The 23,048-nt window shown below is 44.8% G+C and overlaps 1 protein-coding gene across 1 annotated transcript in view; it reads right to left on the bottom strand.

The window, feature by feature from the left end:
* Positions 1–842: 842 nt before the first annotated feature.
* The window catches only part of LOC143975761 (uncharacterized), a 69,653-nt gene continuing 47,447 nt past the window's right edge, over positions 843–23,048 (bottom strand). Inside the window, exon 2 of the mRNA XM_077478279.1 lies at positions 843–2,555. Within this exon, the coding sequence (XP_077334405.1) occupies positions 1,245–2,531 (1,287 nt within the window). The 5' untranslated portion in view covers positions 2,532–2,555 and the 3' untranslated portion in view covers positions 843–1,244. The remainder of the gene's footprint in view (positions 2,556–23,048) is intronic.

Raw genomic sequence — 23,048 nt, 5'->3', positions numbered from 1 at the left:
GCTTCATTATTGTGTCAGAATTAATAAATATTTCAAACCTGTTCAAGAGCAAACTTATATTCTGGTTTAACACAATCTATTGTGAGGTTTGTTCATTCTCCAGACAGGAGTAGCAGTGTATACCAAGGTGACAACACAGGTAAAGTGCATGTAATCTATGATCCTTCCATTGTCTTTTGTGATTGGGTTTTCGCACCACCAACACTGTTACACAGCTGGGTCAAGTGGGTTGAGCCAAACCATTGGGAGGGTGGGGAGAGCAGAGTACAGTCCCAATTAATTACCAGCAGCTCCTTCGGGGGGGTAAGTGCTACATATCTTTATAATATTGCTTTGGACCGCAATTCAATTTTTCCCGCAGTATATGGCGGTCAGATGTGGATCACCAAAAGCCCTTTCTTTGGTTAAGGAATAACAAATTCATCCAGAGGACTTTAATTCCATCCATTTGTGATTTTTGATGATTGTGTTGTGCATATAAGTGTGAGTGTGTGTGCATGTGCAGCTGCATCCCCCAGTTTTTAAACACGACAACGTTGTCTTTTTAATCTATTGGTGAGGTACATACCTGGTTTCCTTTGTCTCATCAAATTATTGTTGTGCGTCTTTTTCTGCATAATAAAATAATACATTTAAAGCAATCTTAGTGTCCTAATTGACCCTCTTGGGAGAGCCCCCCCCTTTTTTTTTTTCTCTCCCTTTTTTTTTGTACTTCCCGCTCTCACAAGCCTGATCTCCCTCAAGAGGAGCAAATCATGATATCAATCCCCATCAGCCAGGGCCTACAGACAGTCGGCATGGGCGATGGCGGCAGCCGGAACTATAATAAAAGTATCAGCAAAAGTGGCCAGCTGCCGACTGCAAGAGATTGAGAACGAGTTCCAAAGCTCCCGAAGCCTAGAAACACTACTTTAATCGATGTGGGCAGTGAGTGTCAGGGTACAGTGGGCCCCCCCCCTTTCCTCTGGGCCCCCGTGTGCCCTGCACACCCTGCAAACATGGATAATGCGCCATTCGGACCACCATATATGTGTCAGCTAATGCAAAACTGTAAGATTGTGATGGAGAAGGACCATATGCTGATAGATGTCCATTCATAATGAGCCTTCACATTGTCCACATTCACCAGCACTTTAATAAATAAACTCATTGATTGGTAAATGTTGAGTTTGGAGTCACGTACACACAGATTTCCAGTCTTCACTCAACATTACACGATATATGGGGGAGGGGTGAGGCGGGGGCTATTCCCGAGGGAAAAGTTTCTGAATCACCTTATCTACATTGGGCACTAAGGACCGCTTGTATCTCATCAACCTATCATCATCTGGAGCAAGGTCCTTTACATTGACACCGGTCTCGCTCCTACAGTGGAAGAGAAAGGCCGAATCTTGTCCAATATTCTGCCAATTCCTTCTTTGTTTTATAATTAAGTGGATGGAGGTCTGAAATATGTCTCGGGGATTCACAATCATTTTACGGTTATTGAGGTATAGCCACCTTACAGGGAGAGCATGAGAGAGAATATTGACCCCGGGAACGTGAGACCACATGTCAAATCCAGAGATGTTGACTGAAGCGGGGAAGACGTGATTCTCCATGCGGAAGGCACTTGTATCTGGGTGTTTATTCTGGAGATTCTCCATCAGTGATGACCAGTCCCAGTCCTTGACTGGAAGAATAATTTCATCAATGTCATTGAGGAGAACAAACTTACTTTTGTACATGTTCCTGTATAGACAATCATTTAGGGATGCAGTTTGTCCAAAATATCCAATCTCAGCGTTGAGTCCTTCAGAATACTGCCATTCTGTTGTTGTCTGGAGATGGCGGTCTATTGGCCATGGCACCATATCTAGAATTCCTTCATCAATGTAATGACGTAACACCTTATCTACATCCTGGGAACAGTTGGTGTTATAGATGGTGACTCTAGAGGCCCCCAGAATCTTGTACATCTCAATACTCTGGATCATCTGGAGGACATTGTTGTAGTTTCCATACAAAGTAGAAATACAGACGGTGAAATTGGAGGAGATTGGCGGTGGTGGACGGTTCCTGACTTCAAACAGGAGGTTCTGACTTGTATTTGTGGAGACAGTTGAAGAGAAAGACATATAAGTGTAATTACACCCGGAAGGTTCTGCACATAGGAGATCTGTTGTCCCATATGGGAACCCAAATCTGTCACTATGATGATCTATTTGTGCCTTCATGATGACACTCTGATTGGAGGAACAATGGAAGATACAGTAGAGTTCCTTCACAGATACATGGGTGATGGCGATGACCCGGACTGATTGGCCAACTCTAAGCTCATAATACGGAGAGATGATAAATGTTCGACTATCCAGAGCTGTAATGGTGTCTGTGGCAATGGGAAATTCCTGGAAATTCATCTTCACTATGGCAATGGGAAGTTTCTGAGATCTCCTCAGATGTTCAAGTTCTATATGGTAGGAGTAATAAAAAACAGAAACGCACACAAACACCAACATTGTGCAGAACACGTATCTTGAACACCTCCACATTCTGGGCCCATCGGGTGATCACAGCTGTAAGAAGATAAGCAAGAGAGAGAAAATACAATAAGTTCAGTGAGATCTGAAATCTATAACTCTAATGTAGAAGTGGAGGAATTGCTCAAATCAGTCTCTATACCAGAAGAACTTACACTCTAATACCCCGACCACAGTCACGTGAATATCGTACCATATCATTTAAAATAGCTCTGACATATTCCGGAGAGTTGTACAGAGAACATTGACCCAGTCACATCGGTCTTTGGACCAGAAAAGCTCACAATCAAATAAAATAAAATAAAATGATGAGACCACACCATGCTTTTTGTAGTATAAATGGCCATAACGGCCTCTTTTAATAAAACAATAACTCCAATATAAAATTAAATATATAAAATATAAACATCAAGTGAAACAACTTGTTTCAACCCCAATCTGTTGGTCAATGACGGAGCCACCACCTTCCACCACATATATCACCAATACACTGCGGAACCTCTAGCTGTAACCGCTTGGAGACAACCCCCGTCCTGCAGGGCAACCATTCCAGTATTCCGTCAACCTTTTTGCTGGAAATCTCAAACCATGCAGAGCTTATTACCAATATTCATATAAAGGAACATCTGGGTAACAGTGACCATAACACGATTTCATTTAATGTTAGCTGTAAGCAAAAAACACATACGGGAAAGATAAAAACACTTAACTTTAAGAGAGCAAATTTTCCAAGGATGAGGGCTGCTCTCCAGGACTTTGAATGGGAAGGAATATCGGCACTGATGAGCACAGAACAGAAATGGGAATTCTTCAAAGTGACTGTATGTAATCTCCCTGCAAAGTATAGTCAAAGTATAGGGCAATACGTTTAACCACTTGCCGACCGCCGCACGCCGATGTACGTCATCAGAATGGCACGGGCAGGCATAAGCACATACATGTACGTCCTTTGCCTCCCGCGGGTCGGGGGCCCGATCGGGCCCCCGCCCGGTGCCTGCGGCGGTCGGTTTTCGTTCGGGAGCGATCCCGGACGAGGGGACGGCCATTCATTCATGGCCACCCCCTCGCGATCGCTCCCGACGAATGGAAATCCCCGGTGACATCACTTCCTCTCCTGTAATGTAAACACAGGAGAGGAAGTGATGTATTCTCTCCTCCGTGTCGGTATTTTTCGTTCCGACACGGAGGAGAGCGGATCAGTGAGTTGCACCAACACATCCCACACACAGTAGAACATGCCAGGCACACTCACACCCCCCCTTTACCCCCCGATCACCCCCCCAATTACCCCTGCCCCCCAGTCACAGTGACACCAATGTAATTTTTTTTTTTATTTTTTTTTTTTTTGCATTGGTGTCATTTGTGACTGTAATAACTGTTAGGGCAGTTAGGGTTAGCCCCCTTTAGTTCTAATGTACCCCCCTAACCCCCCCAATAAAGGTTTAACCCCGTGATCACCCCCCGTCGCCAGTGTCACTAAGGCTGGGTTCACATTGCAGCGGTTTATGAGAACGAATGTGATTCGCACCGCACTGCAGTGCAAATCACATCCGATCTCTGTGCGATTCGAGTTCAGCCATTCGCCGCACCCGCCGCACCCGCCACACCCGCCGCACCCGCCGCAAATTCGCACGGGACCCTTTTTTTGGCCCGCAGCAGAATCGGATCGCATGGGTGTTCACACCATGCGATCCGAGTTTGCAGATCGCACTGCGATATGCGAACTGATCTGGGGGTGTCAGTAACATTTCACTGACACTCCCAGCAGTTCGCATAGGGCAGTGTGAACTGCCGCCGGGAGGCATGCGATGCGGGAACCCGCCGCGGATTCGCGGCGTTTCCGCATCGCTCCAGTGTGAACCCAGCCTAATAAGCGATCATTTTTCTGATCGCCGTATTAGTGTCACAGGTGACGCTAGTTAGGCAGGTAGGTATTTAGGTTCGCTGCAGCTTTTTATAGCGCTAGGGACCCCCATATACTACCGCATAAAGCCCCCTGATTGCCCCCTAGTTAACCCTTTCACCAGTGATCACCATATAACTGTTACAGGTGACGCTGGTTGGTTAGTTATTTTTTTATAGTTTCAGGGCACCCGCCATTTATTACCTAATAAAGGTTTAACCCCCTGATCACCCGGCAGGTGTCATTTGTGACTAATAACTGTTAGGGCAGTTAGGGTTAGCCCCCTTTAGTTCTAAGGTACCCCCCTAACCCCCCCAATAAAGGTTTAACCCCGTGATCACCCCCCGTCGCCAGTGTCACTAAGGCTGGGTTCACATTGCAGCGGTTTATGAGAACGGATGTGATTCGCACCGCACTGCAGTGCAAATCACATCCGATCTCTGTGCGATTCGAGTTCAGCTATACAGATAGTATGGCTGAATTCGTGTCGCACCCGCCGCAAACTCGCACGGGACCCTTTTTTTGGTCCGCAGCAGAATCGGATCGCATGGGTGTTCACACCATGCGATCCAAGTTTGCAGATCGCACTGCGATATGCGAACTGATCTGGGGGTGTCATTAACATTTCACTGACACTCCCAGCAGTTCGCATAGGGCAGTGTGAACTGCCGCCGGGAGGCATGCGATGCGGGAACCCGCCGCGCATTCGTGGCGTTCCCGCATCGCTCCAGTGTGAACCCAGCCTAATAAGCGATCGTTTTTCTGATCGCTGTATTAGTGTCACAGGTGACGCTAGTTAGGCAGGTAGGTATTTAGGTTCGCCGCAGCTTTTTATAGCGCCAGGGACCCCCATATACTACCGCATAAAGCCCCCTGATTGCCCCCTAGTTAACCCTTTCACCAGTGATCACCATATAACTGTTACAGGTGACGCTGGTTGGTTAGTTATTTTTTTATAGTTTCAGGGCACCCACCATTTATTACCTAGTCTCACTAGTGTACCCCTAAATTTAGGGGTGTCTACTTTCTAAAATGGGGTCATTTGGGGGGGGGGGTTTGTGCCATCTTGGCATTTTATGGCCTTCAAAACTGTAACGCCCTTAGAAAGCCTGAAGGCGGTGCTTGGTTTTTGGGGCCCCGTACGCGGCTAGGCTCCCAAAAAGTCCCACATATGTGGTATCCCCGTACTCAGGAGAAGCAGCAGAATTTATTTTGGGGTGTCATTTCACATATGCCCATGGCATGCGTGAGCAATATATCATTTAGTGACAACTTTGTGAAAAAAAAAAAAAGTTTGTAATTTTCCCGCAACTTGTGGCAAAATATAAAATATTCCATGGACTCAACATGCCTCTCAGCAAATAGCTTGGGGTGTCTACTTTCTAAAATGGGGTCATTTGTGGGGGTTTTGTGCCATCTTGGCATTTTATGGCCTTCAAAACTGTAATAGGTAGTGAGAAGTGAACTCAAAAAATTACGCCCTTAGAAAGCCTGAAGGCGGTGCTTGGTTTTCGGGGCCCCGTACGCGGCTAGGCTCCCAAAAAGTCCCACATATGTGGTATCCCCGTACTCAGGAGAAGCAGCAGAATTTATTTTGGGGTGTCATTTCACATATGCCCATGGCATGCATGAGCAATATATCATTTAGTGACAACTTTGTGAAAAAAAAAAAAAAAAAAAAAAAGTTTGTAATTTTCCCGCAACTTGTGGCAAAATATAAAATATTCCATGGACTCAACATGCCTCTCAGCAAATAGCTTGGGGTGTCTACTTTCTAAAATGGGGTCATTTGTGGGGGTTTTGTGCCATCTTGGCATTTTATGGCCTTCAAAACTGTAATAGGTAGTGAGGCGTGAAATCAAAAATTGACGCCCTTAGAAAGCCTGAAGGCGGTGCTTGGTTTTCGGGGCCCTGTACGCGGCTAGGCTCCCAAAAAGTCCCACATATGTGGTATCCCCGTACTCAGGAGAAGCAGCAGAATTTATTTTGGGGTGTCATTTCACATACGCCCATAGCATGTGTGAGCAATATATCATTTAGTGACAACTTTGTGTAAAAAAAAAAAAAAAATTTTTTTTTTGTCATTATTCAATCGCTTGAGGCAAAAAAATAAAATATTCAATGGGCTCAACATGCCTCTTATCAATTTCCTTAGGGGGTCTACTTTCCAAAATGGGGTCATTTGGGGGGGTTTTGTACTGCCCTGTCATTTTAGCACCTCAAGAAATGAGATAGGCAGTCGTAAACTAAAAGCTGCGTAAATTCCAGAAAACGTACCTTAGTTTGTAGATGTGACAACTTTTGCGCAAACCAATAAATATACAATTATTGACTTTTTTTTTACCAAAGACATGTGGCTGAATACATTTTGGCCTAAATGTATGACTAAAATTGAGTTTATTGGATTTTTCTAATAACAAAAAGTAGAAAATATCATTTTTTTTCAAAATTTGCGGTCTTTTTACGTTTATATCGCAAAAAATAAAAATCGCAGAGGCAATCAAATACCATCAAAAGAAAGCTCTATTTGTGGGAAGAAAAGGACGCAAATTTTGTTTGGGTACAACATTGCATGACCGCGCAATTACCAGTTAAAGCAGCGCAGTGCCAAAGTGTAAAAAGACCTCTGGTCATTTACCAGCAAAATGGTCCGGTCTGAAAGTGGTTAAAAAGCTAAAAAATAAAACCTACGTGGCTCACGGCCAAAGTTAAAAAAGTTGTAAACAATAAGAAAAGAGCTTTCCAAAATATATAATTGAAATAACACTATCATCGTTTAAATATTACAAAGAATATAACAGAATATGTAAAAAGGAAATCAAGGACGCCAAAAATCAAAACAAACGACAAATTTCAAAAGATAGGACAACCTCCCAAAAGTTCTACAAATATATTAATAGTAAAAAGGTCAGGTCTGAGCATGTAGGCCCTTTACACAATAATCTAGAGTGTGTGACTGGGGACAAAGAGAAGGGAAATGTATTAAATACTTTCTTCAGTTCTGTGTATACAAAAGAGCATAGGGGAGCTCATGTCTATAATGTGGGTGGTAGTGACACAGCCCCAAGTGATCCACAATAGCTCAAAATTGATATGGTAGAGAAATATTTAGACAGAAAAAAGGTGGATAAAGCACCTGGACCCGATGTCATCCACCCACGGATCTTAAAAGAATTAAGCTCTGTCCTTTCAAAGCTATTATATCTAATTTTTAGGAACTCGTTAATGATTGGAATGGTACCACTGGATTGGCGCAGGGCCAATGTGGTGCCTATATTTAAAAATGGAACAAAGTCTTTACCAAGTAACTATAGACATGTTAGTGTAACTTCTATGGTTGGGAAAATAATGGAGAGCTTAATAAAAGACCACATAGATGCGTTCTTGCTGGAAAATAAAAATATTTTAAGCAACAGACAGCATGGATTCATGAAAGAAAGAAGTTGTCAAACAAACCTGATTTCTTTTCATGAGGAGGTAAGTAAAACCTTGGACATAGGGGTGGCTGTGGACGTGGTATACTTGGACAGATGGGTGGCAGTGGATGTGGAATAGTTGGACAGAGGGGTGGTGGTGGATGTGGTTTACTTGGACAGAGGGGTGGCTGTGGACGTGGTATACTTGAACAGAGGGGTGACTGTAGACATGGTATACTTGGACATAGGGGTGGCGGTGGACGTGGTATACTTGGACAGAGGGGTGGCGGTGGACATGATTTACTTGGACAGAGGGGTGGCGGTGGACGTGGTATACTTGGACAGAGGGGTGGCGGTGGACATGGTATACTTGGACAGAGAGGTGGCGGTGGATGTGGTATACTTGGACAGAGAAGTGGCGGTGGACGTGGTATACTTCGACAGAGGGGTGGCGGTGGATGTGATATACTTGGACAGAGGGGTGGCAGTGGATGTGTTATACTTGGACAGAGGGGTGGCGGTGGACGTGGTATACTTGGACAGAGGGGTGGCGGTGGACGTGGTATACTTGGATTTTGCAAAAGCGTTGGATACAGTTCCGCACACACGGCTCATGTGTAAGGTAAAGTCTACAGGTTTGGAAAGATCAGTTTGTAAATGGATAGAAAACTGTCTAAAAGACAGAATTCAGAGAGTCGTGGTTAATGATTCTTACTCTGAATGGTGTAAGGTTATCAGTGGTGTACCCCAAGGTTCAGTGCTGGGACCCTTACTTTTTAATATCTTTATAAATGATATTGGGTCTGGGATCAAAAGTAAAATTTCCGTCTTTGCAGATGACACCGAGCTATGCAGTGCAATAACCTCCTTACAGGATGTCTCCAAATTACAAGCCGACTTCAGTGCTCTGTCTAATTGGGCGACGATGTCACAGATGAGGATTAATGTAGATAAATGTAAAGTTATGCACTTGGGGGCTAGGACTATGCATCATACATACTAGGGGGAGTACATCTGGGGAAATCAATGATAGAGAAGTATATGGGGGAATCAGTGGTGGAGAAGGATCTGGGGAATCAATGGTGGAGACGGATCTGGGGGAATCAATGGTGGAGAAGGATCTGGGGAATCAATGGTGGAGAAGGATCTGGGGAATCAATGATGGAGAAGGATCTGGGGGAATCCATGGTGGAGAAGGATCTGGGGAATCAATGATGGAGAAGGATCTGGGGGAATCCATGGTGGAGAAGGATCTGGGGAATCAATGATGGAGAAGGATCTGGGGGAATCAATGGTGGAGAAGGATCTGGGGGAATCAGTGGTGGAGAAGGATCTGGGGAATCAGTGGTGGAGAAGGATTTGGGGAATCAATGATGGAGAAGGATCTGGGGAATCAATGATGGAGAAGGATCTGGGGAATCAATGATGGAGAAGGATCTGGGGAATCAATGGTGGAGAAGGATCTGGGGAATCAATGATGGAGAAGGATCTGGGGGAATCCATGGTGGAGAAGGATCTGGGGAATCAATGATGGAGAAGGATCTGGGGGAATCCATGGTGGAGAAGGATCTGGGGAATCAATGATTGAGAAGGATCTGGGGGAATCAATGGTGGAGAAGGATCTGGGGGAATCAGTGGTGGAGAAGGATCTGGGGAATCAGTGGTGGAGAAGGATCTGGGGAATCAATGATGGAGAAGGATCTGGGGGAATCAATAGTGGAGAAGGATCTGGGGGAATCAGTGATGGAGAAGGATCTGGGGAATCAGTGGTGGAGAAGGATCTGGGGAATCAATGATGGAGAAGGATCTGGGGAATCAATGATGGAGAAGGATCTGGGGAATCAATGGTGGAGAAGGATCTGGGGAATCAATGATGGAGAAGGATCTGGGGGAATCCATGGTGGAGAAGGATCTGGGGAATCAATGATGGAGAAGGATCTGGGGGAATCAATGGTGGAGAAGGATCTGGGGGAATCAGTGGTGGAGAAGGATCTGGGGAATCAGTGGTGGAGAAGGATCTGGGGAATCAATGATGGAGAAGGATCTGGGGGAATCAATGGTGGAGAAGGATCTGGGGGAATCAGTGATGGAGAAGGATCTGGGGAATCAGTGGTGGAGAAGGATCTGGGGAATCAATGATGGAGAAGGATCTGGGGAATCAATGATGGAGAAGGATCTGGGGAATCAATGGTGGAGAAGGATCTGGGGGAATCAGTGGTGGAGAAGGATCTGGGGGAATCAATGATGGAGAAGGAACTGGGGGAATCAATAGTGGAGAAGGATCTGGAGGAATCAATGATGGAGATCTGGGGGTTTTGGTAGATCATAAGCTCAATAATAACATGCAATGCCAAGCTGTGGCTTCCAAAGTGAGCAAAGTCCTTTCTTGTATAAGAGAGGTATGGACTCCAGAGAGAGGGACATCATCTGTACAAAACACCAGAAAGAAAAGAATGAAATGTAATCAATATATACTGTATATATATCAGTGATATTGAAATACAAACTATGTCACTGATTCCGGTACTACTATGTGCATATACAGTATCCCACAAAAGTGAGTACACCCCTCAGTCACATTTTTGTAAATATATATATTTTTTTTTCATGTGACAACATTGAAGAAATGACGCTTGTTTCAGGGTCTTGGTAATCTTCTTATAGCCTAGGCCATCTTTATGTAGAGCAACAATTTTCTTCACATATAGTGGACTGTCCGCAGTAGTCACAAGTGAGAGCACATAACAAATTTGGACAGCTTTATTCCATTTCTCACATAATGAGAGGTGATATTCAAATATCTACAATGTCTCTGATAGCTGAAAATGTAACCACAAAGGTAGCAAGCGTATAAGCAAAGTAAGCTGAGGGAGTATCAGCATTCCCTCCCACATAAAGTACTGGGGAAGTTGAGGAAAAGGAAGGTAGAAGAAATAGGAAGAAGGAGTAGAGACAAGAGAAGGAAGTAGGATCAGGGGAGATAAGGCAGGGAAAAGGGAAGGAGAAAGGTAGGTGCTCCAGAGGCCAACACATTGAGGTGGGTGATTGCAGTGGCTCTAGTTCACAAGTTCAGTAGGCGTGAAGTGTGCTAGGGGCGGGTGGATAATAATCAAGCCAGGGATTCCAAACCTTTAGAAACTTGACAAGTGTGTTATTAAGGATAGCTATCCGTTTTTCATTGATGAGTGTACCCTATACACAGCCCTTCCGCTCAGCAAGCTTGAGGGTGGGCAATTTCCATGCTTGTGCGATTGTTTGTGTAGCGCTACCCCCGTAGGAGCGACCTAGATTGGTACAACCTATCACCAGCCCAACAGGGTGGAGGACCGTCTGAGAGGAACATTTCTAAGACTGGTACAACCTATCGCCAACCCAACAAGGAGGAGGACTGCCTGAGAGGAACATTTATAAGACTGGTACAACCTATCTCCAACCCAACAAGGAGGAGGACTGCCTGAGAGGAACATTTATAAAACTGGTACAACCTATCTCCAACCCAACAAGGAGGAGGACTGCCTGAGAGGAACATTTATAAGACTGGTACAACCTATCTTCAACCCAACAAGGAGGAGGACTGCCTGAGAGGAACATTTATAAGACTGGTACAACCTATCTCCAACCCAACAAGGAGGAGGACTGCCTGAGAGGAACATTTATAAGACTGGTACAACCTATCTTCAACCCAACAAGGAGGAGGACTGCCTGAGAGGAACATTTATAAGACTGGTACAACCTATCTTCAACCCAACAAGGAGGAGGACTGCCTGAGAGGAACATTTATAAGACTGGTACATCCTATCGCCAACCCAACAAGGAGGAGGACTGCCTGAGAGGAACATTTATAAGACTGGTACATCCTATCGCCAACCCAACAAGGAGGAGGACTGCCTGAGAGGAACATTTATAAGACTGGTACATCCTATCGCCAACCCAACAAGGAGGAGGACTGCCTGAGAGGAACATTTATAAAACTGGTACAACCTATCTCCAACCCAACAAGGAGGAGGGCTGCCTGAGAGGAACATTTATAAGACTGGTACATCCTATCGCCAACCCAACAAGGAGGAGGACTGCCTGAGAGCAACATTTATAAAACTGGTACAACCTATCTCCAACCCAACAAGGAGGAGGACTGCCTGAGAGGAACATTTATAAGACTGGTACAACCTATCGCCAACCCAACAAGGAGGAGGGCTGCCTGAGAGGAACATTTATAAGACTGGTACATCCTATCGCCAACCCAACAAGGAGGAGGACTGCCTGAGAGGAACATTTATAAGACTGGTACAACCTATCTCCAACCCAACAAGGAGGAGGACTGCCTGAGAGGAACATTTATAAGACTGGTACAACCTATCTCCAACCCAACAAGGAGGAGGACTGCCTGAGAGGAACATTTATAAGACCGGTACAACCTATCACCAACCCAACAAGGAGGAGGACTGCCTGAGAGGAACATTTATAAGACCGGTACAACCTATCACCAACCCAACAAGGAGGAGGACGGCCTGAAAGGAACATTTATAAAACTGGTACAACCTATCACCAACCCAACAAGGAGGAGGACTGCCTGAGAGGAACATTTATAAAACTGGTACAACCTATTTCCAACCCAACAAGAAGGAGGACTGCCTGAGAGGAACATTTATAAAACCAGTACAACCTATCACCAACCCAACAAGAAGGAGGACTGCCTGAGAGGAACATTTATAAAACCAGTACAACCTATCACCAACCCAACAAGGAGGAGGACTGCCTGAGAGGAACATTTATAAGACCGGTACAACCTATCACCAACCCAACAAGGAGGAGGACTGCCTGAGAGGAACATTTATAAGACTGGTACAACCTATCGCCAACCCAACAAGGAGGAGGACTGCCTGAGTGGAACATTTATAAGACCGGTACAACCTATCGCCAACCCAACAAGGAGGAGGACTGCCTGAGAGGAGCATTTATAAGACCGGTACAACCTATCTCCAACCCAACAAGGAGGAGGACTGCCTGAGAGGAACATTTATAAGACTGGTACAACCTATCGCCAACCCAACAAGGAGGAGGACGGCCCGAAAGGAACATTTATAAAACTGGTACAACCTATCACCAACCCAACAAGGAGGAGGACTGTCTGAGAGGAACATTTATTAGTCTGGTATATCCTATCACCAACTCAACTGGGAGGAAGGCCATCTGAGAGGAACGTATTGTCACTGTGTGGGAACACCTATTCATGTTGGCAGCCCCTCATTGATCCATACTTATTTGGGTTGCGCATTAGTATACTGTCACTGTTTTCATCTATATTATCTCTTATTCACTTGTGCAGCAACCATGGAATTTCAGTTTTTTTAGAAAATAGAATCATTGATCTAGATAACATCTTTGAAAAACAAGAAACTAATCAATTAGGAGATATTGAGAACAGTTTTAGAAAAATGGGACACCTAATTGAGAAAAAGATGAATGCATGGTGGGCTATCGCTACCCATGAGAAATATATTAAAGATAAATGAATGCCTAGGAGATTAAGATGGGATGTGCCAAATAATGATAGATCGCTAGATAAGGAATCGACAGATGAATGGTTTAATTTTTTTATAATAAAGGTTTAGAACAATTGGAATTTTTGATAAAAAGAAAACAATGAAGGATAAGGAAGCTAGATACAAAAATCTCAGAACTGAAAGTTGGCCTAGAGCAGTGATGGTGAACCTTGGCACCCCAGATGTTTTGGAACTACATTTCCCATGATGCTCACTTACACTACAGAGTGCAAGAGCATCATGGGAAATGTAGTTCAAAAACATCTGGGGTGCCGAGGTTCCCCATCACTGGCCTAGAGCCATCTACGGAACTCCCTGAGTTTATTGCTTTAGCTAAACAACTGAATAGAAATATGGAACAAAAATATAAAGAAACAGCAGCTAGAAAAAAAAGAGAAAATATCAAAGGGATATTAAAGACTTTTGAAGATGATTTCATTTTCAAATAGCAAAATAAGTTGGATGAGACCACTACGAATTCTACTATTAGTTCTTCTGAGAAAGAGCTGAAGATCTAACAGACGACAATTGTGAATGAAGAAAAGGAGGGATTCAACCCACTAATGAGACACACAGAGATTATAACATCTATAATAACCTGTGACAGTGGGGTCACTTTGGACACAGGGTAAATAAAAGAAACCCCCGATATGGTCTGTGATAGCCATATTCAAGGCTGTATATACATTGTATATAGATTGGATGTATACTGTATATGGGGGTTAAGTATCATTGCTGTGAGGAATTAAGTTGTTTTGCATTTCTATTGTTCATTTAAGTCTGTCCTTGTGTGTATTGTAAAGTGCCAGACAGACTGGCTGCCAACCCTTTGTGAAAAGATGTGTATTGGGTGGGATCGTTTGAAGCCTAGCAGACGTCAGGATGAGGTGTTGAGTCTTGGGATGTGTGGGTGGAGCTGGGCCCTTGTTCATGTTAAAGCATGTGCCTTGAATTGTGTATAAAGTTACAATGTTTCTCAATAATAAATTCATTCCTACTACAGAAGAGACAGAGTGCGTCTCGTCTTTTTGCCAGAGGGGTCGGCTCCTATAGGAAAGGGTCGTTTAGCTGTGGATATTGGTAGCGAGTGGATGTGTGTCTAGGAGAGGGAACATCGTAAACGGCGTTAACCCCCTTTATATTAGGGGTGCCGTTACATAACCCAAATCAGAAGCCAAGGTGGAAGACCAATTGGAAGAAACCTTATTGGCAAAATAATGGCTATAATCAATCAAGACCTTATTAACAACCATATTATGGAAGAAGATCACCAACACCAGTATGGAGGAATTATAGAACTTATTATAGAGATCATCATAATGATGATAGAAGAGAATGAATGAATGAATGAATGAATGAAATACTTATATAGCGCACAATGCGAACTGAATCGCCTCTAGGCGCTGTGGCGAGCTTTGATCATCTGCTAAAAGAGGAAGGTCTTGAGTTTTTTCCTAAAAGCCAGGTGATTTTCTTCCAGGCGGATGTTTATTGGTAGAGCATTCCATAGCCGAGGCCCTTGGACAGCGAATCTCCGATCCCCCTTGGATTTATACCGGGCTTTGGGCACGAGGAGGAGGTTTTTGTTGGCTGATCGAAGACTGCGGTTTGGTGTGTAATGATTTATTTTCTCCATTAGGTATTGCGGAGCTTCTCTATGCACGCATTTGTGGGTGAGGCAAAGGGTCTTGAACGTGATCCGATTTTTTACGGTTAGCCAATGTAAGCTCCTCAGTGAAGGAGAAATGGATTCCCAGGGTTTTTTTCCTGTTATCAGCCTTGCCGCCGTGTTTTGGATCAGTTGTAATCGCGCAAGTTGATATTGTGGTAATCCTATGTAAAGCGAGTTTGCGTAGTCCAGTCGTGAATTAATGATTGTTCCAACTACCACTGCTTTGTCATTCTTTGGGATAAAAGGGATGAGTCTGCGAAGCATGCGCAGCAGATGGTGAGATCGACTGACTACTGCTCCTATTTGCGCATCCATTGACATTTGTGCGTCTAAAATAACCCCGGGACTCTTGGCTTTGGTCTTTGGGGAGATAGTCTGCCCAAAGACGGTTGGTGGAGACCAGGAGGTTTTGGTTGCGGGCTTATGATTTGGGTGTAAGATAAGAAGCTCTGTCTTTGATTGGTTCAGCTGGAGGGAGTTGGTGGTCATCCAGTCCTCTATTGATTTGAGGCAGTTTTCAAGTTGTTGTTGGTGATCTTTTTTTCCATTGATCCGGAAATAAAGTTGCGTGTCGTCAGCGTAAGAGTGGAAGCAGAGATCTGAGCATCTGATGATTTGAAGGAGTGGGCGAATGTAAATGTTGAAGAGAACGGGTGACAACGGAGAGCCTTGAGGGACTCCGCAGGTGACTGCCCGAGTTTCGGAGAGGAATTTTCCTAGTTTCACTGTCTGTGACCGATTTCCTAGGAAGGACGCGAACCAATGGAGATCTATGTCTTGGACTCCGGCTACTTCTGTGAGGCGGACGAGTAGAGTATTGTGATCTACTGTATCAAACGCTGCACTTAGGTCTAGCAGTACGAGGAGACACGGCTCTCCGTCATCTGCCGCTTCGAGGGCGTCATCCCAAATCTTGAGGAGAGCTGTTTCTGTTCCATGACCCGGGCGGAAGCCTGATTGCAGCGGGTCCAGGAGTTTGTGAGTATCCAGGTGAAGTTGTAGCTGATGTACTACAGCTTTCTCCATGATCTTAGAAATGATGTTGAGGCTTGTAATTGGCCTACGGTTGTTTGGATCCTGAGGGTCCAGGTTTGGTTTCTTGAGTAGAGGTTTGACGATGCCTTGTTTGAGGATGCTGGGAACAATCCCTTCGTGGAATGATCGGTTTATGAGGTGGGTTATGGTTGGAGCCACGATGTCGGAGCATTCTTTCAGTAGTTTTGTGGGGATGATGTCAATAGGTGAGGTACTGTCACGTAGTTTATTAATGATGTTTTTTGCGGTGTCTACGGTAATTGGGGATAGTGAAAATTTTGGCGGTTGCGGTATGTTGGTGCGGACATCCTCTTTATGCATTTGCTTGCTGAGGTCTGATGTTTTCTTCTGACAAATTGTTTCCCTGATGGTTTTGACTTTATCGATGAAAAAATCTGACAGTTTGTCACAGTAATCCTGGGATTCGCTTTCTGGGGGTTCTAGGCACACCGGATTCATTGATTGATTAACCAGTTTAAACAGTTCCCGTGGTTGGTTTGCGGCCGTTGAGATTGTATATGAGAAGTGGTCCTTTTTGGCTTTGAAGATTGCTTTCCGATAATTCTCTGTCAGACCTTTGTAGTTAAATAGGTTTTCCTCGGTGGAATTTCTTCTCCATGTTCTTTCCGCTCTTCTGCGTTCTTGCTTTAGTACGGACCGACCCATGATAGTTATTACGCTGTGCCTTTACACAATAGGTTTGAACCATTGAGAAGAGATGATGAAGGAAGGAGAACCCCGAGGCATCATCAAGAAAGAAGATTTCAACAGAATACTGATAGAACCCCACTGTGTTTTTTAGAGATGAGACACTGAGAATCTCTGAGGCATTATCATCAGGAAAGGGGGGTCCAGGAGAACCCCCAGACAAACCCCGAACCCCAGATCAGGGAAGGATACAAAGCAGGAGGAAGAGAAGTATCAGGAAACCCCCAAGGGGATGAGATTGGGAAGAACGAACCAGAAGGACCCCAGATTCCAGACGTAGAATAAAAGAAAATCGAGGAGAGGATGCTGAGCTGGAATCAAAAAGAGAAAGAGAATAGTGGGTGATGGTATTGTGAATATTAGTGGAGTACAAGTAACACAACAGGAGATAAAGGTGTTAGATAAAGGTTTAGATTTCGCCCCAAAAAATAATTTAAATAAATGTAATACTTATGTTGATATACATAAATGTACCCGTAGTTTTAATGTCAAGAATATATGATGAATAAACCTTGAAAAAATACAACAAAGAAGAATATTTAAGCTGATGATATTATATATACTGTAGCTCTCTTATGCCGCATACACACGACCGGACTTTTCAAAGGAACTAGGTCCGACGGACTTTCGGCGGAGTTCTGACGGAGTTCTGACAGAGTTCTGATGGACTTTCCGAATAAACGGACTTGGCCACACACAATCACACCAAAGTCCGACGGATTGGAACGTGATGACGTACGACCGGACTAGAATAAGGAAGTTCATAGCCAGTAGCCAATAGCTGCCCTCGCGTCGGTTTTTGTCCGTCGGACTAGCATACACACGAGCGGATTTCTCCGTAGGAACTGGGTCCGGCGGAGTGCCGGCGGAAAAATTTGAAACATGTTCCATTTCTAAAGTCTGACGGATTTTTGCAAATCAAAAGTCCGCTGCAGCCCACACACCATCAAATGGTCTGCCGGAATCGTTCTGTCAGACCTTTGATGTCGAAAAGTCCGGTCGTGTGTACGGGGCTTTAGAAATAAGTCACTTTCCAATCCCCCAATTGGGAATGAAGGACATGCGGGGGTATTCCAGAAGATGGCATTAAGAGATCTTCAGGATTTGAAAATTAGAAGAACATATGATCCTGGGGACCTCAAAAATTGAATAAAAAAATTAGAACAGAGATCTAGTGATGAGGCCTGCGGATAAGGGGGGTGCAATAGTGGTACAATCAAAGGAAGCCTACAGAGAAGAACTAAACCGACAATTACTGGATGAAAGCACATGTCAAAATGACTAATCCAACTTGAGATATAAAAAATAACTGCGTAAAGTGCTTGAAAAGGGTCTGAATTAAGGTGTTTTAAATAAAAAAGAAGGGAGATATCTTCGGTCTGATACATGTAGAATCCCAGTCATATATACACTCCCAAAAATTCAGAAGGATGAGATCAATCCACCGGGGGAGACCCATTGTAAATGGGATTAACTCTGTAGGGGCAAGAATAGGTGAATATATAAATCGGTTCTCGCAGCCTGTAGTATGAAAAGCTAAATCCTATCTTCAGGATACAAAACATCTTATACAGTTGTTGAATGAGATTTGTTTGATTGATGGTCCTATTTATCTAGAAACAGCTGATGTTGCATCGTTATGTAGCACTGACCCCTGAAGGAGCTGCTGGTTTTATTGGGCTTACTGTTACCGTTACCTTCTTGACTGCTTCTCTAGGGTTCCCGTAGTAGATGGCCCAAAGAAATGTGGAGACTGACACTGGATCCTCTTTTGGGTTATTTATTTGAACCAGAAACAGAGTCTCTCAGTTTAGGGTAGAGGGTTAGGGGTAAGTTCAGGTACTTTAGACTGCAAAAAATGATAAAGTCTCTTATAGGAAAAATCCAGAGAATAGCAACCGTTTCACAGCTGGATTTTACATCCCCCGGATAGACCTCCTCTCACTAGGCCCAGCAGCCGGTAGGGTGTTAGGCAAAGTCTCTGCCACAGACTTGAGCGTAACTGAGGGACATAGACAAATTTAAAGAGCTATCATACGGTACCAGTATCTCTCAGCCGATCCGGCGATACCGTATGAGTGAAGATCCATGTAGTGTCCTTCAACTGAGCCTCCAAGCTCCTTCAGAGAAACCAGCCTTGCGCACGGCCTTTTCCTGAAGAGTCCTCCCCTGGGGTTTCTCCAGTTGCTGGGCCTCTCCCTTAGATGAGACGGCTCTGGACCTCCTTTGGATCAATTGGCCCCCAAAATCCATTCAGGCCTGTCCCTGCAGTTGCGTTGCCTTGGGCTAGCCAGCCCCGAGACTTGAAATGCATGTTTCCGCACCCTAGGCCAGGAGGGCCATGGGGCTGGTCAGGAGGACCACCAGAACCGAACAGACATAAGATATTCTCTGGAACAGACCCTGAAGCACGTGATGTCGGTACCTTAAATACCACCTCCCAGAATGCACAGCAGAACACGCCCACTGGTCTGGTTCGGAAAGAACAGTGGCCTTCAATACACCCAGCTAGACTGCGTTCTTACTCTTGCTGGCGGTGACAGCGACACCTGCGGTCAAGGAGAACCCAGTGCAACCCAGCTGGACTGGTACTGAAACCAGAAATTTAGAGAATTAGCCCCGAAACCCAACTGTGGTTTCAGAAAAGTTTAACTTTGAAAAACATATAGCGCCTGCTCGTCAGGAGCCAGCGCTACAGTTATATACCATTATCAACCAATCAAGAAGCCATAAAAGCCACTAAATGGGCCTTGAGAGAGTTTAGTCATTTAAAATTAGTCCAAAGACGTTTTTACGTTAAACTGTCTGAAATACAGCTTGGAACGTAATTATTTCTGGTACAACAAGGAATACTTTCAGCAGATACAAGAGACGGCGATGGGTGCCAAATACACACCCAGTGTGGGGAACCGGTGGGAGGAAAATGCTTTTTACAAGAAAAAAAACCACACACATTATTATTTAAAAGATTTATCGATGATTTGATCGTTATGTGGTCTGGTGACAGAGAGAGTTTGGTGGATTTTGGCCACGATTTAAATACCAACAATAAGAATATTAAATTGTCTTGGGAAATCAGCGATGAGAAAATCTCTTTTCTAGATCTAGAGATAAGAAAACGGTAAGACAGTTTTAATATCTAGTCTACGGTTTTATCCTGTAGTCGCGATTGGTTAATCTGTGTCCATATCGGCTGCCTGCGGTCCTCAAAGACAGGTATATATTTTGTCTCGAGTCTATTGGTATAACGAGCCGGCAATTATATCTGCCGCCTGTTTTGTTCTGTTTTGTTTTGTTGATCAGTCTTGTGTTTTGTGCTTCTCGACAAACGGAAAGATTGTGACAGCCCCTCCCCCCCCCAGCCTGATGGCGGAGGTGGGGTCACGATAAAGGACCTTAATCCACTCTATGAAGACCAGGGGGAATCCCATTCGTCTGAGGGTCTCCCAGAAAAAAGGCTGTTGGGAATGAGAGATTGATTATGTAGTCACGGATGAATTCGTTGACGTGGTTTGAAATAGTGATGGCCGAACGGTTCGCCCGGCGGTCGTTTCGCTGCGAATTTCGGCTGTTCGCGGTCCGCCCGTTCGACGGACTATTGGCGCCGTTCGCCCGGCGGACTTCCGTGTTTTTACTGTGTAAAAGAACTTTGACCTATGATGACACATCCATCATGGGGTACAGGACAGCCAATTGAGACATGACAGCACATGGACACTTGGACATTCCCCCTAACTTATAAATACACCCGATCCGGCGGCCATTTTACATTCTTTCTTCTGTCACTATAGGGAGAGATTGCAGTGACCCAAATCGCTAGCTATTTGGTACACAAAAGTTCTTTTCAGGACTGGTATAGGTGTTAGGTGTATATAGGTTTGCTGTGCTACTGATTGTTGCAGCAGTCTCAGTGTCTTTTGTCAGTTTAGAGAAAGGGACAGGACGGTGTGTGCTGCAGGGACAGTCAGTTTAGTCATTAGCTGTTACTATCAGGTCCACAAAAGTGCTATTCCAGTTATTGTTCCAGCAGCCTCTTTTTTGTCAGTTTATATAGGGACAGGCAGGAAGCTGTGTGTGAGGCAGTGAGGGTCAGTTTAATCAGTAGCTGTTACTATATTAGGTCCACAAAGGTTCTTTTCAGGACTGGTATCAGTGGTATGGTAATAGGCTTGTACACGTATAATATTCTTTCTTCCAAATATAGAAAGAATATTATACTTGACTGCTGCCCTTCTGCTGCAGTCTGCTAATCAGTCACAATACATAGGGTTGAGGTGCACTACTGCTGACCGCTGCCCTATACTGCAGCAGTCCTTCATCAGTATAGGGACTGACGTACAGTCTGCTAATCACTCACACACAACCTACTTGTTCCACAAAGGTCCTTATAAGGACTGGTAAGCTGGTGTAGGGTGCTACAGTACATAGGGTTGAGTGAGGTACAGTCTGCTATTCTATAAGGACTGGTATAGGTCCACAATACATAGGGTTGAGGTGCACTACTGCTGACCGCTGCCCTATACTGCAGCAGTCCTTCATCAGTATAGGGACTGACGTACAGTCTGCTAATCATTCACAACCTACTAGTTCCACAAAGGTCCTTATTAGGACTGGTAAGGTATAGGGTACTACAGTACATAGGGTTGAGTGAGGTACAGTCTGCTATTCCTTAAGGACTGGTATAGGTCCACAATATATAGGGTTGAGGTGCACTACTGCTGACTGCTGCCCAATTCTGCAGCAGTCCTTTATCAGTATAGGGACTGAGGTACAGTCTGCTAATCACAACCTACTAGTTCCACAAAGGTCCTTATAAGGACTGGTAAGGTATAGTGTACTACAGTATATAGGGTTGAGTGAGGTACAGTCTGCTAATCACAACCTAAAAAGCACACCTTACTATATGCCCGTACCCTCCTGTTTGAAGAGGTTGAGCGGTGTCATATTTTTGGGGCCCAACAGCAAGTTGCTGGTATCAGTGCTGCTGTTAGTGCTCTCTATCACGGTGCTGGTGTCAGTGCACTCTATCACGGTGCAGGTGTCAGTGCTGTATATCACGGTGCTGGTGATCATCTCCTGCACCCTCTTCTTTGCCTACCCTGACCTTCCCTCACCTCCATTGTCTCAAGAGTCCTGAATTGTCAGAATTTCACATATAAAAAAAGAATGCTTGTAGTTGTCGATCCCAGATTCACCTCATACATGTGTTATGTCATTGGCCATGTGGTGGGACTATGTGTGCACAGCTAGTAATTATTTTGTGGCTGCAAATATGACCTGTAGGTTTGTAAAGTTCACCATCCCTGTGCTATGCTGACTTCCTCCTGGGGCTGCTTATTATGAGGGGCTCCCACCATCCCTGTGCTATGCTGACATCCTCCTGGGGCTGCTTATTATGAGGGGCTCCCACCATCCCTGTGCTATGCTGACATCCTCCTGGGGCTGCTTATTATGAGGGGCTCCCACCATCCCTGTGCTATGCTGACATCCTCCTGGGGCTGCTTATTATGAGGGGCTCCCACCATCCCTGTGCTATGCTGACATCCTCCTGGGGCTGCTTATTATGAGGGGCTCCCACCATCCCTGTGCTATGCTGACATCCTCCTAGGGCTGCTTATTATGAGGGGCTCCCACCATCCCTGTGCTATGCTGACATCCTCCTGGGGCTGCTTACGGTGCAGGTGTCAGTGCTGTATATCACGGTGCTGATGTCAGTGCTCTCTATCACAGTGCTGCTGTCAGTGCTGTATATCACGGTGCTGGTGTGAGTGCTTTATGTCACGCTGCTGATGTCAGTGCTCTCTATCACGATGCTGCTGTCAGATCACTCTATCACGGTGCAGGTGTCATTGCTGTATGTCACTCTGCTGGTGATCATCTCCTGCACCCTCTTCTTTGCCTACCCTGACCTTCCCTCTCCTCCATTGCCTTCATGCGCTCCACAGTCCTGAATTGTCACAACAATTTCCCATATAAAAAAAGAATGCTTGTAGTTGTCGATCCCAAATTCACCTCATACATGTGTTATGTCATTGGCCATGTGGTGGGACTATGTTTGCACAGCTATTAATTATTTTGTGGCTGCAAATTTGACCTGTAGGTTTGCAAAGTTCGCCTCCCATTGAAGTCAATGGGGCCCGCCACGAATGTTCCGGTTTGCGAACTATCGGCCGTGTTCGCGGTCCGCGTTCGAGAAACGTCCCGTCGGAAGTTCGTCCATCACTAGTTTGAAACTTCTCCTGGGGGAATATT

Source organism: Lithobates pipiens, unplaced genomic scaffold (genome assembly GCF_037356315.1).
Source record: "Lithobates pipiens isolate NorthernLeopardFrog02 unplaced genomic scaffold, aLitPip1_a1.2 Scaffold_13, whole genome shotgun sequence".
NCBI classification, from domain to species: Eukaryota; Metazoa; Chordata; class Amphibia; order Anura; family Ranidae; genus Lithobates; species Lithobates pipiens.
Note: the sequence above shows the minus strand (reverse complement) of the source record. Positions and strands in the feature narration are given on the sequence as shown.